Raw genomic sequence first — 21,782 nt, forward strand, 5'->3', positions numbered from 1 at the left:
TTTTGGATCGATTCTCCATCAATCTGCATCAAAACCTCTGAACGATATTTTTGATCCATATTTTTCGGATTTTCCTATGGAGTCCCTTGCAAAAAGTAGTATATTCATATATGATGCAGAACAATGCCCATATCTTGGTTAATTTTCATCCGATCCTTTAACGGAATACCTCAAATGATTTGTGGATCGATTCTCCATCAATCTGCATCAAAACCTCTGAACGATATTTTTGATCCATATTTTTCGGATTTTCCCATGGAGGAGTCCCTTGCAAAAAGTAGGATATTTATATATCAGGCGGAACAATGCCCACATCTTTGCTAAAATCGATCCGATTTTCTAGAGGAACACCATCAAAAATTAGTGAATCTATTCCCTATAGATAATATTTTGAAACACTTCAATATTTTGAATTATTTTTGAGACCTTTATTCAACCGCCATATGCTTATTGAATAACTGGACTGCCCCAATCAATGCCTCGTTGGACAGTGTGCACACGCCAATGAAATCATTTTTCAATGGCCAATTAAGCCCGTTATAAACAATCCTTACTACCGTTTATTAAACAAACACCTTTTTATTTGCCTTCTTTGTTCAAAAGCCTGAAGTATTATCATGATGTAAGAGAGGGGTGTCTCAAAATGAAGCCACCTCAATAAACGTAATAAAATTATCTTTTCATCGATTTCCTTATCAAGTACAGTGAACTTTTAATAAAGTGTGCTTAAGTAATTGCTAGCCAAGCAGTAAGTTTTGTAACAGCAATTTCTATTACTATTGTAAATAATATAGTTTTAGCATATGTATAAAAGAAATTTTATGCAATAAAATTCAGAATATATACAAAATATCTGGAAAATATATGCCTTTGGAAAAAAAAATTTACACATTTCAAGATCCCAAAAGTTTTGCAATTTTCGATTAGGTTGCTACGGATTATAAAAATCTTTAAGAAATCTTTTTATTTTTACTCCATGCATAAATTTAATGTTTCCATAACCTTTGCGGTGATCCATGATTGTTTAAAGCCGTTTTTTTCAAAATAAATCTTTTTAAAATCTATACAGGGTGACAATAAATAACCCGGACAAACTTTGAAGCAATCTATTATAAATGTATTATGATGCAGACCTTAAAAAAATGCATTTATCGATAGCTTGTACTTTTCTAAAACAAATATATTTACATTTTTGGGATTCCCATCAATTTGATATTTGTTTCGGGATGTCTAAAAATCGTAGTGAAATTTTAAAACTGTTTCAACAAGGAAATCGCCAATGCGACATTGTTCGTTTGCTTGGAATACCAAAACAAACGGTCTCTGACGCTATCCGGCGATTTAATGAGCTTGGCCATGAAGGTGACCGTCCCGGACGAGGCAGACACTTACCGCTAACACTTCCAGAATTCGCCAGATAGTGAAGACGCGGATCACTCGGAATTGCAGAGTCTCGGTCAGAAAAATAGCCCGTAAAATGGGAGTGAATCGAGAAAGTGTTTGGTAGATAGCAAAAAATGAACTTAATCTCCAGCCCTACAAGCTCCAAAAAATGCATCTTCTTACGAATGACTTCGGTGATACGGAGTTGACGTTTCAACAGGATTCAGCGTCAGCCCATAGAGCCAAATTGACTCAGGACTGGTGCAAAGCCAATTTCCCGGACTTTATCACATGCAGTGAACGGTCACCTTACTCGCCAGATCTTAATCCGATGGACTATAGTGTGTGGTCTATTTTGGAGTCCAGGGCATGTGCTTAATGCCACATAAGTTTGGAGGCGCTGAAGCAATCATTGCTCCGAGAATGGGATCGATTATCGGAAGAACCTCCTGCGGCCCATTGCGCTAAATTTCCAGAAACGTTTAGGGCTCTGCATCGCAGCCCAAGGAAGCCACTACGAAACCAGCTGAATATAAGTTAACACAATACCTATTTAATAGTTGTGTATCTGCATTTTTTCTCAAATACAGTTCCTTAAAAAGTTATGATCAAAAATGTTTGTCCGGGTTGTTTATTGTCACCCTGTATAACAAACAAGAATGGAGTACTAATTTTGGGCGGAACCAAAGTCGTCGAAGTACCCTTGCAGTTAAATGTGTGTGAAAATGGTATAATCGAGTCGCATATATAATATACATACATCGGGAGTCGATTCTATTAAGAATAAGAAGTTTAAGATCTATTTAATAGGTATTATGACCAGTAAAATATTATCACACAATCATGAAAGTAAAGACTTTTCCGATCTTGCAGTTATATGACAGCTCTAGGAAATGGTCGCCCAATCCATATACATAAAATGTAAGATCCGCACAAGATGTTGAATCAATAAAACAAAAGAAAAATACATAGAATTTTTCAATTTCTTAATTAAAAACCCCCCAAATTTATGAAATTTTTGATCGATTATATGACAATTTTATGTAGGTAGATTGTAGTCAACTGAACCGTGCAGCGGAGAAAAAGAAAACTTTTCGTACAAGGTTGATAGCCGATAGCTTCAAAACTGAAAGACTGACTGAACCGACTGAGATGGCGACGCTGACTATGACTTTGTACACAATGGTCTAAATATATATCACCATTCACATGGATCCCAGGCCCTTCTAGGCAGAAAGTACCGCATACTCTTTTTTGCTAGGCTTTACTTTTTTTTTTAAATTGATCTATAATTTCAAACAAATAAACAATTCTGCAACGGTGTAAAAATAATGAATTCAATTTTCATTTAAATTTATAAATTTCAATCCTTTTCAAGTCTTATGTTTTACTGAAACCGTAGTTATAAGAATCCCGTGTATAACTATAATAGAATGCTTTAAATTTTATGCATTTTTCTCTAAGGGCGACAGAAATTTTGTAGGGTAATTAAAAGATTTCTTATTAAAGTTATATTATTTGTTTTATTGAGACATTAGATGCTTGAGGGTTTTTGAGACCGCTTAAAGGTACGTAATAGGTAAAAGAGGATAGTTTTCAAATCTCTCAGACGAAAACTCTCAAATTTCAAGATCGGCTTCCGCCAACCACGCATCGTACAGAGCGATAACCTTCTGCTTGGAGGCCACCAGTTCGGGACTATCGTTGGCGGAGATCGAACCAAGGTCGGAGCAGTGAGCCGCCTGTGGAATGATGGTTGCACCTTGCGGCACTCCGGCTCCCACCTTCTTCCAGCCATCGAGTCCACCCTGCACCCAGTATACGTTGGAGACGTCGATGTCCAGTCCTCCGAACTCGGCGTTGGTTGCCTTGGCGTTGGCGTTTATTCCAGCAGTGTCGTACTTGGAGCCAAAGACTACTTTGCAGGTGTCTTCGTAAAGCTTGGACGGGAAGGAGGATCCGAAGGGTTGCTGACTGCTACCGGAAGATTGGAACCATCCAAACTCGCTGCAGGTCTGGAAGAACCAGGGCAGGTCGCCTGATTTTGTTTATTAGAAAATGTCTCAACTGAATGTTTCTTTCAATACTTACTATCTTCGTAGTTGTCCTTGGACCATTCATAGTATCCTGTAGTTCCGTCGAAGGTGGCACTGATGCACTCGCCAGTGTCTTCATGAACTTTCCAGTTAACGAACTTGGACAGCGCCTCAGCGTCATCGTCGCTGAAGCCCCTTAGCTTCGAGCACGCGTTGGAAATGTCCTTATTCGCCGGACTATGGGATTTTATTTAATTAAGAAGTCGAAGGTACTGGTGTGGTTGTGCTACTTACACTTGATACTGGGCGATTCCTGCAAAAATGTTGGCAATGGTGCTGAATATTTGCCAACGATCCCTTTTGTTGTCAGAATTGAACTCTTCGCACAAGTTAAGCTCCTTCTTGGCCTGGTCTCCCTTTCCGTTTGCGAAGAGATCCTCATAGTAGGAGGTGGCGTTCTTGATCAAATCGTAGCAACTCTGTCCTCCAAGAGTCTTGTACGACTCACCAACCACTTTGAAGTAATCCTTGAAGTCTACCTTGGCCACTATCGGAGCCGAAGAAGCCCAGCTGCCCAAAATAATGTCAGGGTACAGTTTACGGATCCAGGTGGCCATGCTGGCGGAGTAGGAGCAGCCAGCGATCAAAACCTTGGATTTTTTATACTTGTCCTCCTCTTTCAGGGTGTTGATAACGTTGATGACGTCGGCCAGAGCCTGGTTGACGCTTTGATACTTTTGGAGGTTTTCGGTGGAAAGTGGGCTGTTTAAAAATGATTATTTATATAGTGATAATTCAAATTAATCAGGGATATCTAATGGGAGACACTCACGTTATGGGAATGCTCTTGCCGAAGAATCGGTGCTCGGTAGTGATGATGGTACCAGTGTGTTTCTTGGTAATGTCCGCCAAGAGGCCGGAGGTAATGTCCCAGGGTTGGATCTCCCATTCGCCGCCAAGGTAGATGAAGATGGGCGATCCCTCGACAAAGTGCTTCTCGTTGATCAGGATGCGCTGGTAAAAAAAACGGGTAAATCTAAGGGATACCTTAGATCCTTAGGATTCTTACATCCTTCCAAGTGGCATTGTTGCTGTCATCAAAGTTGTCCAACTTCTGGGTGATCCAGCGCTCTTGAGCCTTGGCTCTAGACATTATTAGCTCTTGCGGACGACCTCTGTGCAGGTTCCTCAGGGTTTTAACAAAGGCATTGGCCTTGGGCTTTGGTTCTCTCAACCTGGCGGCTGCAGTGGGGGGAGACAGGACAGCCAGTATGGCTAAAGCTCCGAGAAAATACTTCATATTGCTGGATAGTTCACAAGTTTGCGAATGATTTCCTCATCGAATGGGTGGACTATTTATTCAAAAAATATTCGCTGCCGGAATGCGCTTTAGTCATTTGAAGATAGGGCCTTTGAAGGGACTTAATTGGAAGGCAAACAAATATGGGAAAATATATGGCTCTGATAAAGTCAAGTGTTCTTCGTTTGGCTCACGTGTTACATCACGTTGCCGCGGCTACGTTCATTAAAATTCCTAGTTATAGTTTGAATAACATCTTATTTAATAGACTAATTGACTTGTTTTTGTCAGATTAGTTATATCTTAGAAATTTTAATATAGGTAATGAGGTTCCCAATAAGTACAATTAAAGTCTTCACTTTCCTTATGTAATTTGGAGAAATCAGGAGAAAAAGGACCCAAGTTAAGAATTTGTTTAGATATAAAAAATGGATAATGCTTTTTCAATCATAAAATTCTATGTGGAGTTTTACTTTTTATCATAGTTGGAAAAATTATAAAAAATGTACTTAGTTAGAAATAGACGACAAAGCTGGTAAAACAGAAGATATCAAATAATATTGTAATCGATTTTATTAAACAAAAAATATTGTAAATGGTTTCAAATAAATCTGAAATTGTTTAAAAATATAACCAATAAGTGGACTGCCCCAATCGTTACCTCGTTGGACAGTGTACACTTTACACGAGCCAATGCTATCATCTTCAATGGCCTATTAAACTCATTATAAACAATCAATACTACTTTTTGTTTAAAAATATATATTTGTTTACGTTCCTTGGACAACAGTCTGGGGTGTTATCATGATGTAAGAGAGAGGTATCTAGACATAAAACCACCTCAACAAACGTAATCAATTATCATGTTCATCGGTTGCCTTATCAAGTACAGTGAACTTTTTATAAAGTTCGCGAGAAAGGAAAAATTAATTAATAAATTTATTAAATAATACTTAAAGTTTGTAAAGAATTAAAAACCCCGAACAATTATTCATAGGCTTGTGTCTTTGTAAATATTTTTTTTAATGAAAAATATTTAAGTTCGAATTGAGATGATAATTTAATAATAAAATCAGTACAAACGTCCTCTTTACTTCTTAACAGTTTATTTTCTAGTTGAAATTAGTTGTGTAAGCCTGCTTACTAAGCAGGCTCGTGTTTAGTATAAAAGATTTTTCATTGCATACGCTAAGGCGCTGTGTAAAAGCTTGAATATTAGAACTTTCGCCATTACAGTCTGAGGACTTTAAAATATTTACTTTTAATGGAACAGAGTATTTCTTCATGTTGACTGGTAACTATAAAGATGTCGAAGGTTTACCCTTTAGCACTTATTGGGACAAAATCAAAAACTAAATCATTATCATAATACAATCTACAATCTAATACGATTATCATATATAGATTTGTATTCTTAGATGTTTAGTAAAACTTGTGCCTCAAAATGCTTATTTACATTATTTTTACCCAATAATACCCATTATTTTATCCATTTAAATTTTTTATACCCTTGCAGAGGGTATTATAATTTTGTCCAAAAGTGTGCAACGCAGTGAAGGAGACATCTCCGACCCTATAAAGTATATATATTCTTGATCAGGATCACCTCCTGAGTTGATATGAGCATGTCTGTCTGTCCGTCTGTCCGTCTGTCTGTTTCTACGCAAACTAGTCTCTCAGTTTTAAAGCTATCGTCTTGAAACTTTGCACACACCCTTCTTTCCTTTGCACGCAGTATATAAGTCGGAACGGCCGGGATCGGCCGACTATATCCTATAGCTGCCATATAACTGATTGATCGGAAATGGTATAACTTTGGTGTTTTTGGAGTTAGAGAGTTCAAATTTGACATGAGAGCTATTTTTGGCAAAATAATACGACATGCCAAATTTCATAAGGATCGGCCGACTATATCCTATAGCTGCCATATAACTCAACGATCGGAAATGACCCAACTTTCGTGTTTTTGAAGATAGAAAGCTGGAATTTAGTACAGACTCTATTTTTGGTTAGTTGATCCAACCTACCAAATTTCATTAGGATCGGCCGACTATATCCTATAGCTGCCATATAACTGAACGATCGGAAATGACCCAACTTTTGTGTTTTTGAAGATAGAAAGCTGGAACTTGGTACAGATTATATTTTGATCCATCCTACCAAATTTCATAAGGATCGGCCAACTATATCCGATGTTTGCGATATATATCCGGTTTTAGCTGCAAGGGTATATAAACTTCGGCTCCGCCCGAAGTTAGCTTTCCTTTCTTGTTTTATATTGTTTTTATTTATTGGTTTTTAATCAATTGAAAATGTAAAATTTTTTTGAAAATATTTAAGCCAACCATTCGCGCACCAACTCTGCGAGCTTTTCCTTAGAGGCTCTCAGTTCTGCGGAATCCGTGGACCTGATCGATCCAAAGTCCGAGCAATGGGAGGCGTTGGCGATGACTGTGGCTCCCTCGGCCACTCCGTGACCCATGGGATTCCAGGGATCAAGGGCTCCGTGGGTCATGTAGACATTCTCTACTCCGGGCTCCAAGCCGCCGAAGTCTACGTTGGTCTGGGCCACATTGCTGCTAATGAATTCGTTGCCATACCGCGAGTGGAAGACATCGCCACACAGGGTGGTGTACAGGGTGGCGGGGAACTTGGTGCCGAAGGGCTGATTCCTGGAGCCGGAGCTCTGGTACCATCCGTACTCATTGCAGGTCTGGTAATACCAAGGACGACCTGTCGGGGTTATGCGATTGGTATAGTTTTTTTTAGGCTTTTAAGTTATTCAGTGACTTACCAGCGTCAAAGTTTTCCACGCTCCACAAGTAGTACTCCACTGAGCTGGCGTAGGTGGCATCAATGCAAGTGGGAACACCAAAGGCCCAGTAAACCAAGTTGGCAATGGCCGTGGCATCATCACGGAAGCTCAGTAGGTAGTCGCAGTAATCGTTGATGTCATTACCACTGTGGGTGGACAGGAATGAAGTGAAGGAAAAGAACCAAATTAGCTATCTTACCTTTGGTACTGGGCGATACCGGCGAAAATGTTCGAGATGCTGCTGAACAGGGACCACAGGTCCAAGTCGTTCTGGTCATCAAAGCTGTTGCACAAACGCAACATGGCCCTGGCCTCCGCGCCACGTTTGTTGGCAAACAAGGACTCCAGCTCGGCGATGCCGTTTTGGATGCGATCGTAGCACTGCTGGCCGCCCAGCTCGAGGAAGGCCCTGCCCACCACCTCCTTGTACTCGGTGAAGTCGACCTTGGCCAGGAGAGGAGCGCTGGAGGCCCAGCCACCGACAACGAGGTCGGGGTAGAGACGCTTGAACCAGACCACCATGGTGGCCGAGTAGGAACCTCCGGCCAACACCACCTTTGAGTTGGCCAGCTGAGCGTTCTCCGACTTGAGGGTGGTGATGAAGTTGGCCACATCGGCCAAGGCCTGTTTCACGTGCAAGTACTGCAGGTTCTCAGTGGACATGGTGCTGAAAATCAAATGAATCTTTAAGTTATAGAAAGGAAGATTAATGTCCAGGCTACTCACGTGGTTGGCACACTCTGGCCGTAGTAACGATGCTCGGTGTACACCAGGACTCCCTTGTGCTCCTGGGCCAAGTCATACCAGTGGCCGGCACTGACCATGCTCGACTCGATGGTCCACTCGCCGCCCAAATAAATGAAAATGGGACTGCCTTCCGTTTGGAACTCATCGTTGATCAAGTAACGCTGTAAAGTACAAGTATATAATATAATATTTTATATTTTAAGGATATAAATCTCCAAGTACCATCTGATAGGTTGCGGTGTTGCTATCGTCAAAGTTATCCAACTTTTGGGTGATCCATTTCTCCTCGACATTGGCGCGCTTAGTCACCACCTGCTGTGGTGGACCGCGGTTCAAGTTCTTCAGAGTCTTGACCAGAACAGGCACATCCTTGACCTTGGAGAAGTCCAATGCTTGGCCAAGTCCAAGGACCAAGACCACGGCAAGGCAAACCAAACGAATCGCAGCCATTTTCACAAATGAACCAACCGACTAGTTGGCTTTTGGCTTTTAAGTTAGCCATTATGACGGGAGAGTTATGTAGTAATTTGCGGCCACGATAAGGATTGTAAATTTCTCAGACCCGATAAGTGACCAGCGACATGATATGATAGCCTCCAAAGTGCGATTAGGAACTGTATTTTCAGAATACCATAAATCGATCGGAAGCCAGTCAAACCTTTACTGTCATTTTCTGGGAATCCTAATTTATAATTCTCCAATCAAAATCACAATCGCGCGAAACACGCTTTTAATTAATTTCCACGTTTATCGATAGATTTTTCGAAGACCCTTGACAAAGTATACTATTTAAAGTACCTCCACTTGGCAATCTCAATGGCCTTTCCTACAAGTGATTGGAAAACATCTACTCGAAATAAAAACTATTAATTGGAAGTATATTTAATCTTATCTTTCCGTCTCATTCGATTAATAAATGGCTTGTAGGTTGTGTACATGTTTATTTACTTAATTAATAGTTACATTGCGTTTATTTGTTTATTTATTTAATTTCACGTTTACTTGACCCACTCGCGAACCAACTCGGCAATGCGTTCTTTGGACGCCTTCATTTCAGCTGAATCGCTGGAGCTGATAGAATTAAAGTCCTTGCAATGGGCATATTCTAAATAGGAAAAAGATCTTAGTTATTTTTAACTTCAGGTACTCCTATATTGAAAATCTCACCTGGCAGGATGGTAGCTTGGTCTGCATCCTGAATTCCCATGGCCCTCCAGGGATCCAGTTGTCCGTGAGTGAGGTAGACATTCTCCACGCCAGGGGTCAGGCCGCCATAGTATGCATTGGTGGTGCTCACCTGGTTGGTGATAAACTCGTTGCTGTATTTCGATCCGTACAGGTCGGCACACATGGTGGTATAATAGGTCACTGGGAACTTGGTTCCAAAAGGTTGATCCCTGGAGCCGGAGGTCTGGTACCAACCGTACTCATTGCATGTTTGGAAAATCCACTGACGCACTGTAATCATAAATTAAGAGATTAAGTGATTGTAAATTAAAGTTTAACGAAATCACTCACTGATATTGCCATTGTAGTTAGTATCTAGAAGCACTCCGGTAATACCATCATAACTCAAATCGTAGCACTTGCCACCACTTTCTGCGAATTCGTCTAGAAGAAAACTAGCCACACCAATAAGATCACTGGATCCTGCCATTATTTGTTGGCAAACACCTTCGATTTGACCAGCGCTATGGGATGGGATGGTAAGAAAAGTATTCTTAAGAATATTTTCAATTGAAACTCACTTGTGGGTCTGCACAACACCTGCAAAAATATCCGAAATCTCACTGAACAAGGTCCAAATATCCAGATCGCTATAGACATCAAAGGGTTCGCATAGTTTCAGCAGGGCCTTGACCTCTCCTCCCCGTTTGGTGGCGAACATGTCCTCCAATTCGGCAATTCCATTTTCGATGCGTTTATAACAGGCTGAGCCACCCATTAGTTCAATGGATTGTCCAGTGATTTCCTTGTACTCTAAAATCAGGAATCAAGTGGTTAGAAAGTAATTTAAATTCAATCTTTAATCCACTCACCTACAAAGTTCACCTTGGCAAACAGTGGGGCACTGGAGGCCCAGCCACCGGCCACTAGGTCGGGGTAGGTCTTCTTGAACCAGGTGACCATTGTGGCAGAGTAGGATCCACCCACAATGATAACCTTTGACTCGGAAAGCCCTTCATGGGTTGCCTTGATGGTGGTTATGAAGTGAGCCAGATCAGCCAGGGACTGATTGACAGTCAGATATTGGATATTCTCATTGGAAAGATCGCTAAAAAAATGGGTTTTAAATATTTTAATAATTAAAAGGTATCTGTGAAGACATTACTTACGGTAGAGGCTTACTCTGTCCATAATAGCGATGCTCGGTATAGGCAAGAAGTCCATTGTGCTCCTTGGCCATGTCATAAATATGGCCCCCAGTTATCCTTCCGGAGGATATTTCCCATTCACCTCCCAAATAAATAAACAGGGGTCCACCCGATTGGTACAAGGCATCGTTGAGCATGTAACGCTAAAAAGTGTTTAAAAATTGTTGAAATAGCAGTTCAGATAGCAAAGAATTTGGAATGTATCCGTATTAGGAGCCCCATTCCAAATGTGGTAATAATTTTCTTAATCTCTAGTCTGGAATTAGGTAATAAGCTCCTATCGCTCCTACCATTTGCCAGGTGCGCGTTTCCGCTTCGTCGAAATGATCCAATTTCTGTTCGATCCATAGGGTCTGCACTATATCGGCCCTGTTTTGGTTGCTTGGCAGTGGAGGCTCATCGTGTAGCCTCTTGAAGGTCCTTTGGAATATGGAAGCCTTGCTCTGGGCAAAGACCAGAAGGACCAAAGCAATTCCCAACCAGAACTTCATCGTTGACCGTCGAGACTCGAAATGGAACTGATCAAGCTCTACCAGTTTTTGTGCAAACTGATTCATTTAGGTTAGCTAAAAGCCAAATCTTATCGCCAAGAGGTACTTAATTAGCTGTTTGTTAAGCCAGTAAATAATAGTCAACTGGGCTAAATAGATTGTTGGGCTTTTAATGTTGTTTCTTATTAGCCTTAAACGCCATGCGGCGTCTTATCGAACACCACCACCTATTTGATTATCAATCATTGTGGTTCACTCACTCTAGTCGAGGGCACTTCAAATGTAGGTAATACAGTTACTCGGATAAGAGCTTACACGCTGTAGTACAAGTACTACTTGTTCTTGTCATGTATAAGAGGTGTCTGACATGCCCTTTCATTAAAAAAAAACAACTTTTTAAAATTTATTAAATATTTTCCATCGAATGTATGATTTTAAACTAATTGCAGCTTTTGAACTTCTCTATAAATATCTCTCTTTAACTTTTTTATAGAGGGATTATTATTCACAGCTTTTGCTCTTAGATCCTCGCAGTGGAATGCATCTGCGTAAATCAATCATTCAATCAATGGTGTTAACAATACATATATTAAAGGTCCCTTACCTTTTAAATAATAAGTCCGCTTGTGATTCCTCACTTTTGTGCCGGACCAAGGATCGTATTCCGCTTGAGTTAGAAATATTTCACTAACTTTGGTGTTTTCGTCTAAATCTTCAAAAACTATATCAGAATTTTGTATTCTCTCAAACATATATGCTTGTGGTAGTGCTGGAAAAATGTCTTTACAATAATCTAAATAAAATTGGAGAGGAACATATTCTGTAGTTTGGAAGTTTCCAAGCTCATAACATTGCTGATAAAACCAAAGGCGAGCTAGAGAGTAAGTTTAACTTTGTAGCGAATATTAAATAGAAGCTAGATAATGCCAACATACCTGGATCCGTCGTATAGCTCTCATTCTTAAGAGTCCTCGTCAGGTCTAAACAGGTATAATTTATTCCCAATTTCTCGAAAAAACTCAGGTTTTTATATTCAAGATTTCTATTTTGTTGATAAGTACACTTAAAGTCGTGAATTAAATGATTTCTTAAAAACGAAATAAAAGGGGTTTCCAATATATCCTTACAGGCCTTTCGAATGGTGGTTTTGCTAAATCGAAAAATAATAAGAAATTGGACAAAAAATATTCATTTAATTACTTACTTTCCAGTTTGAACTAAATATGCAAACAAGACGGTAAATCTTTGAAATATAGTTTGTTTTTCCAAAGAGTCTTTACAATGTTCTCCCTCCAAATGGACACAATATTCCGAATGCTGAAGATCAATAGCTTTAAAGCCTTTTATTATTTTCTCGTGACACTTTGATCCACCAATTTTTACTATAATTTTAAACACAGTTTCAAAAAAGCTTTTAAAATTACCTTTAAACTCGAAGGGTGCACTTGAACCCCATCCCAAGTCCATGAGTTCTGGATAGAGTTTGGCAAACCAAGGCACTAAGAACCCAGTATACGATCCACCCACAAGAAATATTTTGGAATCTCCAAAGTGGGTGGTATTGGCTTTTTGAAACCTAATCAATGTTGCAACATCTGCTAAAGCCTGCGCAACTGAGAGGTACTTGAGGTTCTCCACTGTCAAGTCTCTACTATTTAAATATTAAATTATTTAAATGTCAAAATAACTTGCAGTACCTCTACCTTATTTTGGGTTTACTTTCTCCGTAGTAACGATGTTCGCTGTGGATAAGGTATCCATTAAACTCTTTTGCCAAATCGTGCATGTAACTGTCGGTTAGAATAATCTTTGAAACGTTTGTGGCTGGCGAGAGAATAGTGCCTTCTCCGCCCATGAAAAAGAAAATAGTCTTATTCGGCTTGAAGTAGTCCTCCTTAACCATATATCTCTAAAAAACAGAAAAAATAATTCAAGAAGTAAAAAAAAAACACACACCATTTGAAAGGTTTGCGGAATACTGTCGTTGAAATGATCTAACTTTTGTTCTATCCATCTGAATTCAATGGGAGATATGATTGATTGAATGCCAATAAAAAATGATATTAATAAATATATAAATAGCTTTCCAGAAGCCATTATTTTAAATATTACTGTTGAGAGTCTAATACTTTATTTGCTTTTATAGGGTTTACAAAAGCCATATCGAATTAAAATTTAATGGTTTAATTTTCATGGCTAGAAATATGAAGTTACTGCTCTCGCTTCTTGCTATCTTTTAATATAATTTCCACTTCAATCGATAGTCTTCCCTATGTCACTTCTGAATAGAAATTACAACACGTGTTCCACATAAAAAGAGAAAAACATCCAATGCCTATGATTTTCTTTCGATTTTAATTAGTCCCATCAATCGGCCGGAAATGCCACTACCCTTGACAACCCTTGAGGAACCGACCAGGAATTCCTGAACACTTGCACACCAAACACGTACCAAGTGGCGGTTCAACTGGGACAACAAAGGGTTATGCCTGGTGGGGGAAGTTTTTCCTACTCCAGATAATAGACAGGAAAGGCGTAGAATTCGTGGCCCTACAAAGTGGATTATAGAGTAGAGGAATTCGAGGAAGCACTACTTAATATGCAGGCTCGAAATAATCAATGAAATGGCAAAAGGATGTGCGTGTGCAGCAGTGATTTGCATTTCGGTTAGAAGATTCTTCAATATATTTTCCTCTAATAACATTGTAAGAACCTCTTTAAAAATAATTTTAAATCCTTGTACTTCTAGGTCATATTCTATGACTCGGATTGGAATCCCACAGTCGATCAACAGGCCATGGACCGGGCCCATCGTCTGGGTCAGACCAAACAGGTGACCGTCTACCGGCTCATCTGCAAGGGAACCATCGAGGAGCGGATCCTACAGAGGGCCCGGGAGAAGAGCGAGGTGAGTGATCCCCTACAGGAAGCCCCATTGAAACCGAACCGCAAAGTCTTCAAGTTCGCTCGGTTTTCCTTTTGTTTAAACGCATATTAGGCACGTGCTTTTGTTGGGCTTACAAAAAAAAAGGCCCTCCTAAGGTACTTTAGGCTACCAATAGGAAACACGACTACCAGTGTTCACAGATGCGATTGGAATGAGTTGAGATGGTAAACCAACACCGGAAATTAATTATACAATTGGTTAGGCGACATTTCGGTTACGCCTCCTGGGTTCTGTATAAGTACGAGCATTTTCCGCTTTCTTGTGCATTTATTGGTTTAGCCAACAAAACCCAGAATGTCCCTGATTATCATATAAAAGCATTTCGGGCCGCCAGACGAGAAAATTCGGGGTACACTTTGGCGCTAACCCCGAATTTTCGTACGTGTTTCGTTTCGCTTCCTGCCCTGAATTTCTAATTTTATTCAATTGGATATTCAATTGCATATTGAATACTTTTTATTTCCGATTTCAGATACAACGCATGGTCATAAGTGGCGGCAATTTCAAACCAGATACCCTCAAACCCAAGGAAGTGGTCTCCTTGCTGTTGGACGACGAGGAAATCGAAATGAAGTGTGAGTTTAGAAAATAAAATTAATACCCGATGGCGTTAATATACATTTATTTATTCTTCAAACAGATCGACAGGAGGCCAAGCTACACTCGTCCTCGCCGCTACCAGGAGCCACTGCCACTCAAGGCGAACGCAAAAGACGAAATCCCAATAAGGTGAGAAAGATTCGTCCCAAAAATAGAAGGAACATCGTGTTGGTCATTTCATGCATTATCCAAGCCGACTTCCTACCTAATGGCCGTTTATTAGACCAAGTTTGCACTTGCTACACGACAAGATTCGTCTTCGCTTCCTAATGAAAGTAAATGATCTTCTGAGTGAGGTTCAAATTGCGAATACCGGCCATATACAGAGACAGAGGCCCGGCTCTGTTGTTCTTGGCCTCTGGCATTGCAGTGGTGGTCATGGTCACGTGATTCATGCAATATCAGACACACATACGACCAAAGCAACAACAAAGACAATTCAATTTGCTACAAAACTCAACTCATCGTCTTGGCTGGTCTTGGTCTGGTACCATAGCGTGCTTTGAACCTACTCCATGGCCCATGAGCCCACTGTATTCATTCATCCAAGTGTAGTGCACAGAGAATAAAATCTTCTTAGAACTATACCTAGTCTACCCCTATATATTTTAGTATTTCTCTCTGTGTAACCATATTCCCCACTAGTTACTACTCTCCAAAGCAAACACTTTGCCTTACCCTACTTGGACTCGCAGTCGCAGTCTCTCGGAGACTCTTTTAAAAAACAGTTTGAAGTGCCTTTTGGCTTGGATCGGATCGGATTGGTTTGGTTTGGTTTTGTTTGGGGTGCAGGCTCTACTACCACTGACAAAACTGCTGCTACTAACCACCTCCAAACTCGGGCCCTGACTCTTCTTTGTGCTTTCTTATTGTTTTTGTTTTTGTTGGTTTCGCTAAATGATTTTGTGCGTTCAATGGAACACTGATTATGGTCTGGTGCTGGTGTTGCTTCTTTTCTGCCTTTTGGCCAAGTCTGAGTCTCCGTCTTGGTGGCTTCTCTCCGTTTTTGGTTCTGTGGCACTGCTTGCTCCTCCATTTAGTGAGTTGGGCACTCAGACTTGCAGTTGTACTCCACTCAAGTTCATATGCCACCGGCAGTCGACACAATGCGATACTATACCATAATACCATAATGGCACGCAGCTTTATCCCCTCCTCACCTCTTTCGGACGTCTTGTCAATTCATTTACGGTTGGAAGTTCAAGTTTCCAATGCGCGAATGCGAATAGAGTACTTTTCATGTTTTCAGGTTAAGTGCTGGCAGGGTTTTCCTTTGATCGAAGAGAGGGCATTCAATTGGAACAGATTTATGTGTCGCAGTTGTATATTATAGAACGGTTTATTTTCTTTACTGATATAATGACTTGTAATTTACTAGAAGGCTTTATGCCCAGTTGGTTTTATTGGTAGAGTAAGGGTAAGCGATCGAAGGTAGAAGTTTTGCTTTAATTGAATTTTAATAATCATTTATAATATGAATATGTGAGGGGGAAGAAGCTCTCATAGCAGCCAAACTATTTCAAACTTTAACAGCCTAATATCATTAATCTCTGAGCGACTTAACAAGCAGCTAAGTGCATGTTGGAAAATTGCTACTGTTTTCCCAGCAATTGGCCATCAAAATCTGGGCGAAATGTATGCAAAACTCTTTACCCTACTTCCGAACAATTTCCTCAAGCATAGCAATTACCAGATACCCTCCCTCCGAATGCGGCCCATTTTTAACACTAACCCCCGCGAGTTGACCGGCCCATAACTCAGGTCTTGGTTCTGGCCAAGTTTGGCATGAATGATTTTATGCCACCTGGCCGGTGGCGGGGGAGCGGAGATAACTTGGCATAAATTATAAATGGCTCAAAGGGGAGGAAGCTACAAGGGCCCGGCCCGAAGATTGTATCGCAGGAACAACAAAGATGTTTCACTTCCGTTGCCCATTAAAATGCTAATTGATTTGATTGTTACATTCGGGAATTAAGGCATAACCTTTTTATATCATATTTGTTTTTATTGTCTTAGGATGTAAATATGGGTGGCACCTCCACCCCTGCCCCAGTGGTGGCCAGAGAACCCGATGACGATGTGCCCAGTTGCAGCTCGGCGGCCAAGCGCCCGAAACTGGACCCGGAGGAGGACTTCATCGACGTGGGTATCACCTCCTCGGCCTCCAGTGTCGGCACGGACAGCAACCATCCCACCCAAAGCCAGGAGACATATGTGCCGGGAGCCACCTGTGTGGAAAACGAATCGGACAACGATGCCGTCGTGGTTGACAACGATAGTCCCACAATAATGGGACAAAATGAATCCCTGAGTGAGTACATCAATAGGAATGTCAATCGGAAACCAATCCTTTTCTGGGAATCGCATACAAGATCTCATAATGTGGGCGCCTAGCATTTCAAACTCAAATATTTATGTGGCTAGTTAGTGATTAATAACTCATATTATTTGGTAATCGCCTCCAATGCACAGGCAGCCGAAAATGTGGTCTACCAGCCTAGCATGTCGGCTGTTATGAGGGGCCAGTTTCATGTGGGATGTGCAACGATTGCAGCTTGTTAGCTCATGCGATTTGCTATTTGCATTCGAGAGGATAAGCGGAGGAAAATGAGGTGCTGCAATGCACAGGCCGCAGACATTTCAAATTTGTTTAACAATTAACCAATCGAAAGTACAAGACGTTGAAAAGTAGGCAATGGCTGAAAAACAGCAAAAACAAAACTGATGTGAAATCGCGACAAGTGCGACGTCAGCAGATCGTTGATGCTGGCTCCAAGTTGCAAGTTGCAAGTTGCTGGCTGTGGCAACAAGACGCTACGATGGCATCTGTGACTTGACCAGTTTGTTGCCAGTTTGTTTGCCTGTTTGGTTGGCCAAATTGTGGCACACTCACTGATTGGCCTGCAATTCGCCTGCGAACGCAGCTAATTTTGCCTATGTCCCGGTTTCATCTCGTTACTGGAAACGCTCGCCTGTCGCTTGATTACGTTTTCATTACGACTTGTTGTCGATGTTGATACTTCCCGCTCTTCTGTGGATTGCACGAAAATAATGATACTTTTTACCATTAATAATAGATATAAATATTAGCTTTTATAAAACTTTTGAGCTCATATTATCCAATTAGTTTGTCGATTTATTTTTGTAAAAATTATAAAAAGAATCAACTCCGAGTAGGCCCAACTTCTACAGTATTTCCCAGCCTTGTAAGACATACGCAACCCAATTGATTGTGGCCGAAGTTGATTATGTTTGGTTAGCTTGTCACTCGTCGTTTGGTTTTTGTTTGATATTCGGTTTTTGTTTAGCATTAAAATGCCACAAAAAAGCAAGGAAAGCAATGCCGGGGAAAAGACAGTAAGAAAAACGAACTGAATCGCGGCTCATAAATATATTTTGTTTTTTATGTGCACAGGGCTTGTCCGAAAGACTTGGCTAATTTAATCAATGAGCTCACGTGTTGTGGCTACATAAATTGGCAATCCGAGCAGGTTGCTTTTGTTGTTTTGATTTCGTAATGTTAACCGACATTTATTTGCCGTTTATTGCTGTCTCGGGGCGAAATGAGGCATTGTCATGAATCCGAAGAGGTGGGCACTGTGTCTAGAAATTCTTTCCGAAGAAATGCTGACTTCTTGCAGACTCAACTGGAGCGAAATGTTTCACTTGACGGCATTCCATGGCGGGAGTTGAATTTGATGCAGCAGGACGGGCCAATTGTCCACATTTTTGTGGAATTGTGTGTGTTGGCATCATTCAAATGAAGCTGCTGCCAGTGCGTGCACCACTTTTCCTCAAAGCCCACTTAATTGTCGTCTTGTGTAACAAACACAATGTGCAACAATTTCTTAATTGATGCCATGCCGTTCAATTGGGACACGTGCCAAATGCGCAACTTTCACATGAAGTCGTCCAAACGAAATGCAACCGGAGCGGATTACTAAACGATGCCATTACTCCACCCCAAAGAAAATGCGAATACAACGAAATCGAATTAAATATTCATTAGATCATAGATCCTTGTCCACTTTGTCAGCGGAGCTTGTGAGACATGAAAATAATTAAGCGAAAACACTTGTCTAACATATCCATAGTACGGAGTGCGTACCGGTATTGTTTTGACTCGCAGCTCACAGGGAACAGCGGCAAAAAAGTATCTCATAGAATACAAGTTAGCCATGAGTTGCAATTACGCCGTAAGCCGGAGATCTTGGCAGCAAATCAAAACTGCGAACAAAAACTTTGATTGGCCACAAAAATTCACACAGACCCAGGTAATTACAAAACCTAAAAAATCATTCTCGAATGCCAATCATCCATAGGCATATGAAAAATGTGCGTTTCGTTCAGAAGCATAGCATAGAAGTATTCAACATAGGCTCGGTTTGCTAATGGCCCGGTCGATTTTAGCCCGAAGTTTTAGCGCATAAATTTACACCTTATTGGCCCCCATAGCGCCCATAGTGAGTACGTGCCGGGGATCGCAGCGCTGCCTTGTTTTTCCTTTTGGCCAATTGCAGTTGGCCACTTGTCCAAGCCGGCCTGAGACTCTATAATTAAAGTGGTTTTGACTCAAATTGGTTAATCATATTTGCAATGTGAAAACGAAACGAATTCGCTCAAGAATTCGCAGCTAGACAGAGTGGGTTGGATTTAAATGCCTGACTTAATAATGGGGTATCAAAACCACATTAAGACCACTTTGATTGATTGAAATACAAATTAAAGCTGTTTAGGATTTGATAATAATAATTAAATTCTTGAAATTTTTTGAAAATGAAATATTTTATACTTTAAACTCCTGCTGCTAAGTTTTGTTAAAGACTCGTTGATGTTTCCAAAATAATCAGACCACAAGCATAAGTGCATTCCAATTACATTTCAACCCCTAATGTTTCCAATTTTAGTTCCCTTTTAAGTCGATCCTTTGGGGTGTTGCCCAGGGGATGTGTGTATATTTTTTAGTCGCCGGCTCCACCAAAAAATATTAAAGGAAACAGGGCCGGGCAGGACCATCTGCCAGCGAGGTTTTTTGGTCATCAAGCAAATGTAGCGTAAAATTGTTGGCGTTTCCGTTAGTTCGAGTCCCATCTGTGGTGTCAATTTCACACATGCTATGATCACTTTGCGGTTGCCAGATTGAAGACTCCTTTTTATTTTTTTGTGGTTTAGTCAGCCCATAGTCAGCTCCTTTGCAGTTCCGGCCAGGAAGTGTCCGGCTAATGACTTTCGGGCTTCGGCCCGAAAAACAGGAAAACTGGCGACAACAAATCAAAACAATGGCAGCGAACAAACCGCCGACAACACAACTGCTGCTCATCAAATGCCGCTGTCGAAGACGATGATGAAGATGGGCGACATGGCCAACAGAGACCACAACTACCAACCGGGCCCAGGCGTAGACGACAGAGTTAGAAAGGCCAGAAGAGTGGGCACTGGAAACCGGCAGACGACAATCACCAGGCAAAAAGTGCGATCGATAACAATGCGCACCGAATTTCAATTGGCTGCAGGAGAGGATCGAGGATCGCATCGCAAATGGGGAATACAGTTGCAGTTGGCCAGCCACGAAAGGAATTGGGTTATGACCTCGAATGCGTGTCGCCACGGGCAATGCCACAAAGCAGCTTCTAGTCACTAGGAAACTGGGCTCGTGATTGAGCCGTTTGGGTTCAATGCGGCTTTAAAATATAGCCAGTTTCTTTAACATTTTTCAGGCTTTTGAAGAATGTACATATATTTTGCTAGAAAATTTGAATGCCGTTGGAAAAAACGTGAAAATGAAAAAAGGAAAATGTGATTTTCTTTGCCCCAACTTTCAGTTTTTGTGTCAACTATTCAATGCCAACAAATCACAAATATTGTTGCTTCGAAATGGAGAAGTGTGAACGGTCTGCCAAGATGTTTCTTAAAAAAATCTTTAAAAGGCTCAATGAAAAAATTAGAAAAAAAAGTTCTTACAAATTCTATCGAAATCCTACTTTTTTCAAGAATTTCCAAATTCCCTTTGGCTGAGTACCAGTTTTTTGAAATTCTTGGGCCTTAAGCAGCACCATGGCGGATCCGCGATCAGTCCGTTCGTCACAGCGCGAGTGGTGTGAACGGAACTCGAAGCCCAAGCCTCCGTTCTACACTCCATTCACGAGACCGAATCCGACTCGCTGGCAAAAACCAGGACCCATGGGTCGGGATGACTGGGCCAACTTCCACAAGCAGTATCAGGGTAGCTCGAGGATAGAAATGGCACGACAGCAAGCTGGTGGCCGGGTAAACTCCAATAGGTAAACAACCAAAATAAAGGAGTCCTTAAACCAGACCATAACACTTCTCCAGGACAGTATACAAAAAAGCCTCGGAACCACCAGCAAGAGGAAACGATTCATGCAATGTCTTTGAACGCCTGAGCCAACCTAGGTGGCAGCGCAAGAAACACGTTCCTCCAAAAAAAGAGGTATTTCCATACCGCCCGCATATCATGGGACGTCATCCTCCACAGCCGGAAAAGGGCAGACCCGTGAGGAAACCAAAAGTGCCCTGCTGTTTCCAGCACAAGGATCTAGAGATCGAGTTCTGGTCAAATATCCGTTTTCCCATTTCACGGAAGGCCCTCTTAGCCGTGCCTAGACAGTCGATACTTGCGCTGTCCAAGCCGAGGGAGTATCCGCCACCTCAGCATTGTCCCATTCCCCTCAGACCGGATGATATGTTCGTGCCCCGTCGCAACAAAATGACGGCCCATCAGTGGCGACTCCATCGGCAGCGCCTGGAGTTCCTAGCCAAGCCAAATGCACGGGTTTTGGCTGCCCTGGGGGGCTGCCATTGCACCAAAATCTAATTGTGGCACAAATTATTCTCACAGAGCTACAGAACCACTAACTAAGCTGGATGGTAACCCTTCCTATCTAGGTTAGTTATTGGAACTGTAGTCTGGTGTTAATAATTTGACCATAAACATGACTCTGATTAGACTCAAGAAATTCTGTGAAATCTTAATAATCTGTTAGCTTAATAAAGAATATAATTTTGTTGATATTTTAAAGCGTGGAAAAGTCGTATGACCTATGACCGGGTCATAGTAGGCCTACAGT

At 41.2% G+C, this 21,782-nt stretch overlaps 6 protein-coding genes across 8 annotated transcripts in view; 2 read left to right on the plus strand and 4 right to left on the minus strand.

Annotated features, from left to right (window-relative positions):
* The window catches only part of Ino80 (chromatin-remodeling ATPase INO80), a 42,667-nt gene that overhangs the window by 14,542 nt on the left and 6,343 nt on the right, over nucleotides 1-21,782 (plus strand). Inside the window, exons 9-12 of the mRNA XM_017247811.3 lie at nucleotides 13,897-14,055; nucleotides 14,567-14,669; nucleotides 14,735-14,823; nucleotides 16,711-17,005. Of these exons, the coding sequence (XP_017103300.2) occupies nucleotides 13,897-14,055; nucleotides 14,567-14,669; nucleotides 14,735-14,823; nucleotides 16,711-17,005 (646 nt within the window). The remainder of the gene's footprint in view (nucleotides 1-13,896; nucleotides 14,056-14,566; nucleotides 14,670-14,734; nucleotides 14,824-16,710; nucleotides 17,006-21,782) is intronic.
* Nucleotides 2,918-4,738, minus strand: LOC122321592 (putative serine protease K12H4.7). The gene is made up of 5 exons (XM_043212163.2): nucleotides 4,489-4,738; nucleotides 4,252-4,433; nucleotides 3,714-4,181; nucleotides 3,475-3,656; nucleotides 2,918-3,421 (listed from the first exon to the last, which is right to left on the minus strand). Exons 1-5 carry the CDS (start codon nucleotides 4,717-4,719, stop codon nucleotides 3,003-3,005), a joined length of 1,482 nt encoding a protein of 493 aa, XP_043068098.1. The 5' UTR covers nucleotides 4,720-4,738; the 3' UTR covers nucleotides 2,918-3,002.
* On the minus strand, nucleotides 6,987-8,758 carry LOC108129648 (thymus-specific serine protease). Its single transcript, XM_017247814.3, has 5 exons — nucleotides 8,504-8,758; nucleotides 8,261-8,442; nucleotides 7,734-8,201; nucleotides 7,514-7,680; nucleotides 6,987-7,452 (listed from the first exon to the last, which is right to left on the minus strand). Exons 1-5 carry the CDS (start codon nucleotides 8,729-8,731, stop codon nucleotides 7,055-7,057), a joined length of 1,443 nt encoding a protein of 480 aa, XP_017103303.2. The 5' UTR covers nucleotides 8,732-8,758; the 3' UTR covers nucleotides 6,987-7,054.
* On the minus strand, nucleotides 9,203-11,289 carry LOC108129646 (putative serine protease K12H4.7). The gene is made up of 7 exons (XM_017247812.3): nucleotides 10,947-11,289; nucleotides 10,618-10,799; nucleotides 10,321-10,556; nucleotides 10,030-10,261; nucleotides 9,800-9,972; nucleotides 9,449-9,739; nucleotides 9,203-9,386 (listed from the first exon to the last, which is right to left on the minus strand). The coding sequence occupies exons 1-7, from the start codon at nucleotides 11,211-11,213 to the stop codon at nucleotides 9,280-9,282; spliced, it is 1,488 nt and encodes a 495-aa protein (XP_017103301.3). The 5' UTR covers nucleotides 11,214-11,289; the 3' UTR covers nucleotides 9,203-9,279.
* LOC138926694 (putative serine protease K12H4.7) lies at nucleotides 11,412-13,248 on the minus strand. Of its 3 annotated transcripts, XM_070281701.1 has the most exons (7): nucleotides 13,104-13,248; nucleotides 12,851-13,056; nucleotides 12,572-12,798; nucleotides 12,352-12,487; nucleotides 12,083-12,297; nucleotides 11,752-12,021; nucleotides 11,412-11,691 (listed from the first exon to the last, which is right to left on the minus strand). In XM_070281701.1, exons 1-7 carry the CDS (start codon nucleotides 13,242-13,244, stop codon nucleotides 11,582-11,584), a joined length of 1,305 nt encoding a protein of 434 aa, XP_070137802.1. In that variant the 5' UTR covers nucleotides 13,245-13,248; the 3' UTR covers nucleotides 11,412-11,581. The 3 variants fall into 3 exon arrangements, with proteins under 3 accessions (XP_070137802.1, XP_070137801.1, XP_070137800.1); XM_070281700.1 differs by having other exon boundaries at nucleotides 12,352-12,795; XM_070281699.1 differs by having other exon boundaries at nucleotides 12,352-12,798.
* LOC108129653 (uncharacterized) lies at nucleotides 20,537-21,726 on the plus strand. Its single transcript, XM_017247821.3, has 2 exons — nucleotides 20,537-20,975; nucleotides 21,028-21,726. The coding sequence occupies exons 1-2, from the start codon at nucleotides 20,749-20,751 to the stop codon at nucleotides 21,527-21,529; spliced, it is 729 nt and encodes a 242-aa protein (XP_017103310.2). The 5' UTR covers nucleotides 20,537-20,748; the 3' UTR covers nucleotides 21,530-21,726.

Source organism: Drosophila bipectinata, chromosome 3R (assembly GCF_030179905.1).
Source record: "Drosophila bipectinata strain 14024-0381.07 chromosome 3R, DbipHiC1v2, whole genome shotgun sequence".
NCBI classification, from domain to species: Eukaryota; Metazoa; Arthropoda; class Insecta; order Diptera; family Drosophilidae; genus Drosophila; species Drosophila bipectinata.

Excerpts from the sequence above, each read along its gene's own strand:
- LOC122321592 (XM_043212163.2), bottom strand. The coding sequence starts at position 4,719 with ATGAAGTATTTTCTCGGAGCTTTAGCCATACTGGCTGTCCTGTCTCCC. Across the intron at positions 4,182-4,251 it reads GGCAAGAGCATTCCCATAAC|CCCACTTTCCACCGAAAACC; the intron begins GTGAGTGTCTCC and ends ATTTTTAAACAG. Across the intron at positions 3,657-3,713 it reads GGAATCGCCCAGTATCAAGT|TCCGGCGAATAAGGACATTT; the intron begins GTAAGTAGCACA and ends AAAATCCCATAG.
- LOC108129648 (XM_017247814.3), bottom strand. The coding sequence starts at position 8,731 with ATGGCTGCGATTCGTTTGGTTTGCCTTGCCGTGGTCTTGGTCCTTGGA. Across the intron at positions 8,443-8,503 it reads ACACCGCAACCTATCAGATG|CGTTACTTGATCAACGATGA; the intron begins GTACTTGGAGAT and ends TGTACTTTACAG. Across the intron at positions 7,681-7,733 it reads GGTATCGCCCAGTACCAAAG|TGGTAATGACATCAACGATT; the intron begins GTAAGATAGCTA and ends GTCCACCCACAG.
- LOC108129646 (XM_017247812.3), bottom strand. The coding sequence starts at position 11,213 with ATGAATCAGTTTGCACAAAAACTGGTAGAGCTTGATCAGTTCCATTTC. Across the intron at positions 10,800-10,946 it reads AAACGCGCACCTGGCAAATG|CGTTACATGCTCAACGATGC; the intron begins GTAGGAGCGATA and ends AACACTTTTTAG. Across the intron at positions 9,973-10,029 it reads GGTGTTGTGCAGACCCACAA|CGCTGGTCAAATCGAAGGTG; the intron begins GTGAGTTTCAAT and ends CCCATCCCATAG.
- LOC138926694 (XM_070281699.1), bottom strand. The coding sequence starts at position 13,244 with ATGGCTTCTGGAAAGCTATTTATATATTTATTAATATCATTTTTTATT. Across the intron at positions 12,022-12,082 it reads GAGCTATACGACGGATCCAG|CTCGCCTTTGGTTTTATCAG; the intron begins GTATGTTGGCAT and ends CTTACTCTCTAG. Across the intron at positions 11,692-11,751 it reads GCGGACTTATTATTTAAAAG|ATGCATTCCACTGCGAGGAT; the intron begins GTAAGGGACCTT and ends TGATTTACGCAG.
- LOC108129653 (XM_017247821.3), top strand. The coding sequence starts at position 20,749 with ATGGCGGATCCGCGATCAGTCCGTTCGTCACAGCGCGAGTGGTGTGAA. Across the intron at positions 20,976-21,027 it reads GGCCGGGTAAACTCCAATAG|GACAGTATACAAAAAAGCCT; the intron begins GTAAACAACCAA and ends ACACTTCTCCAG.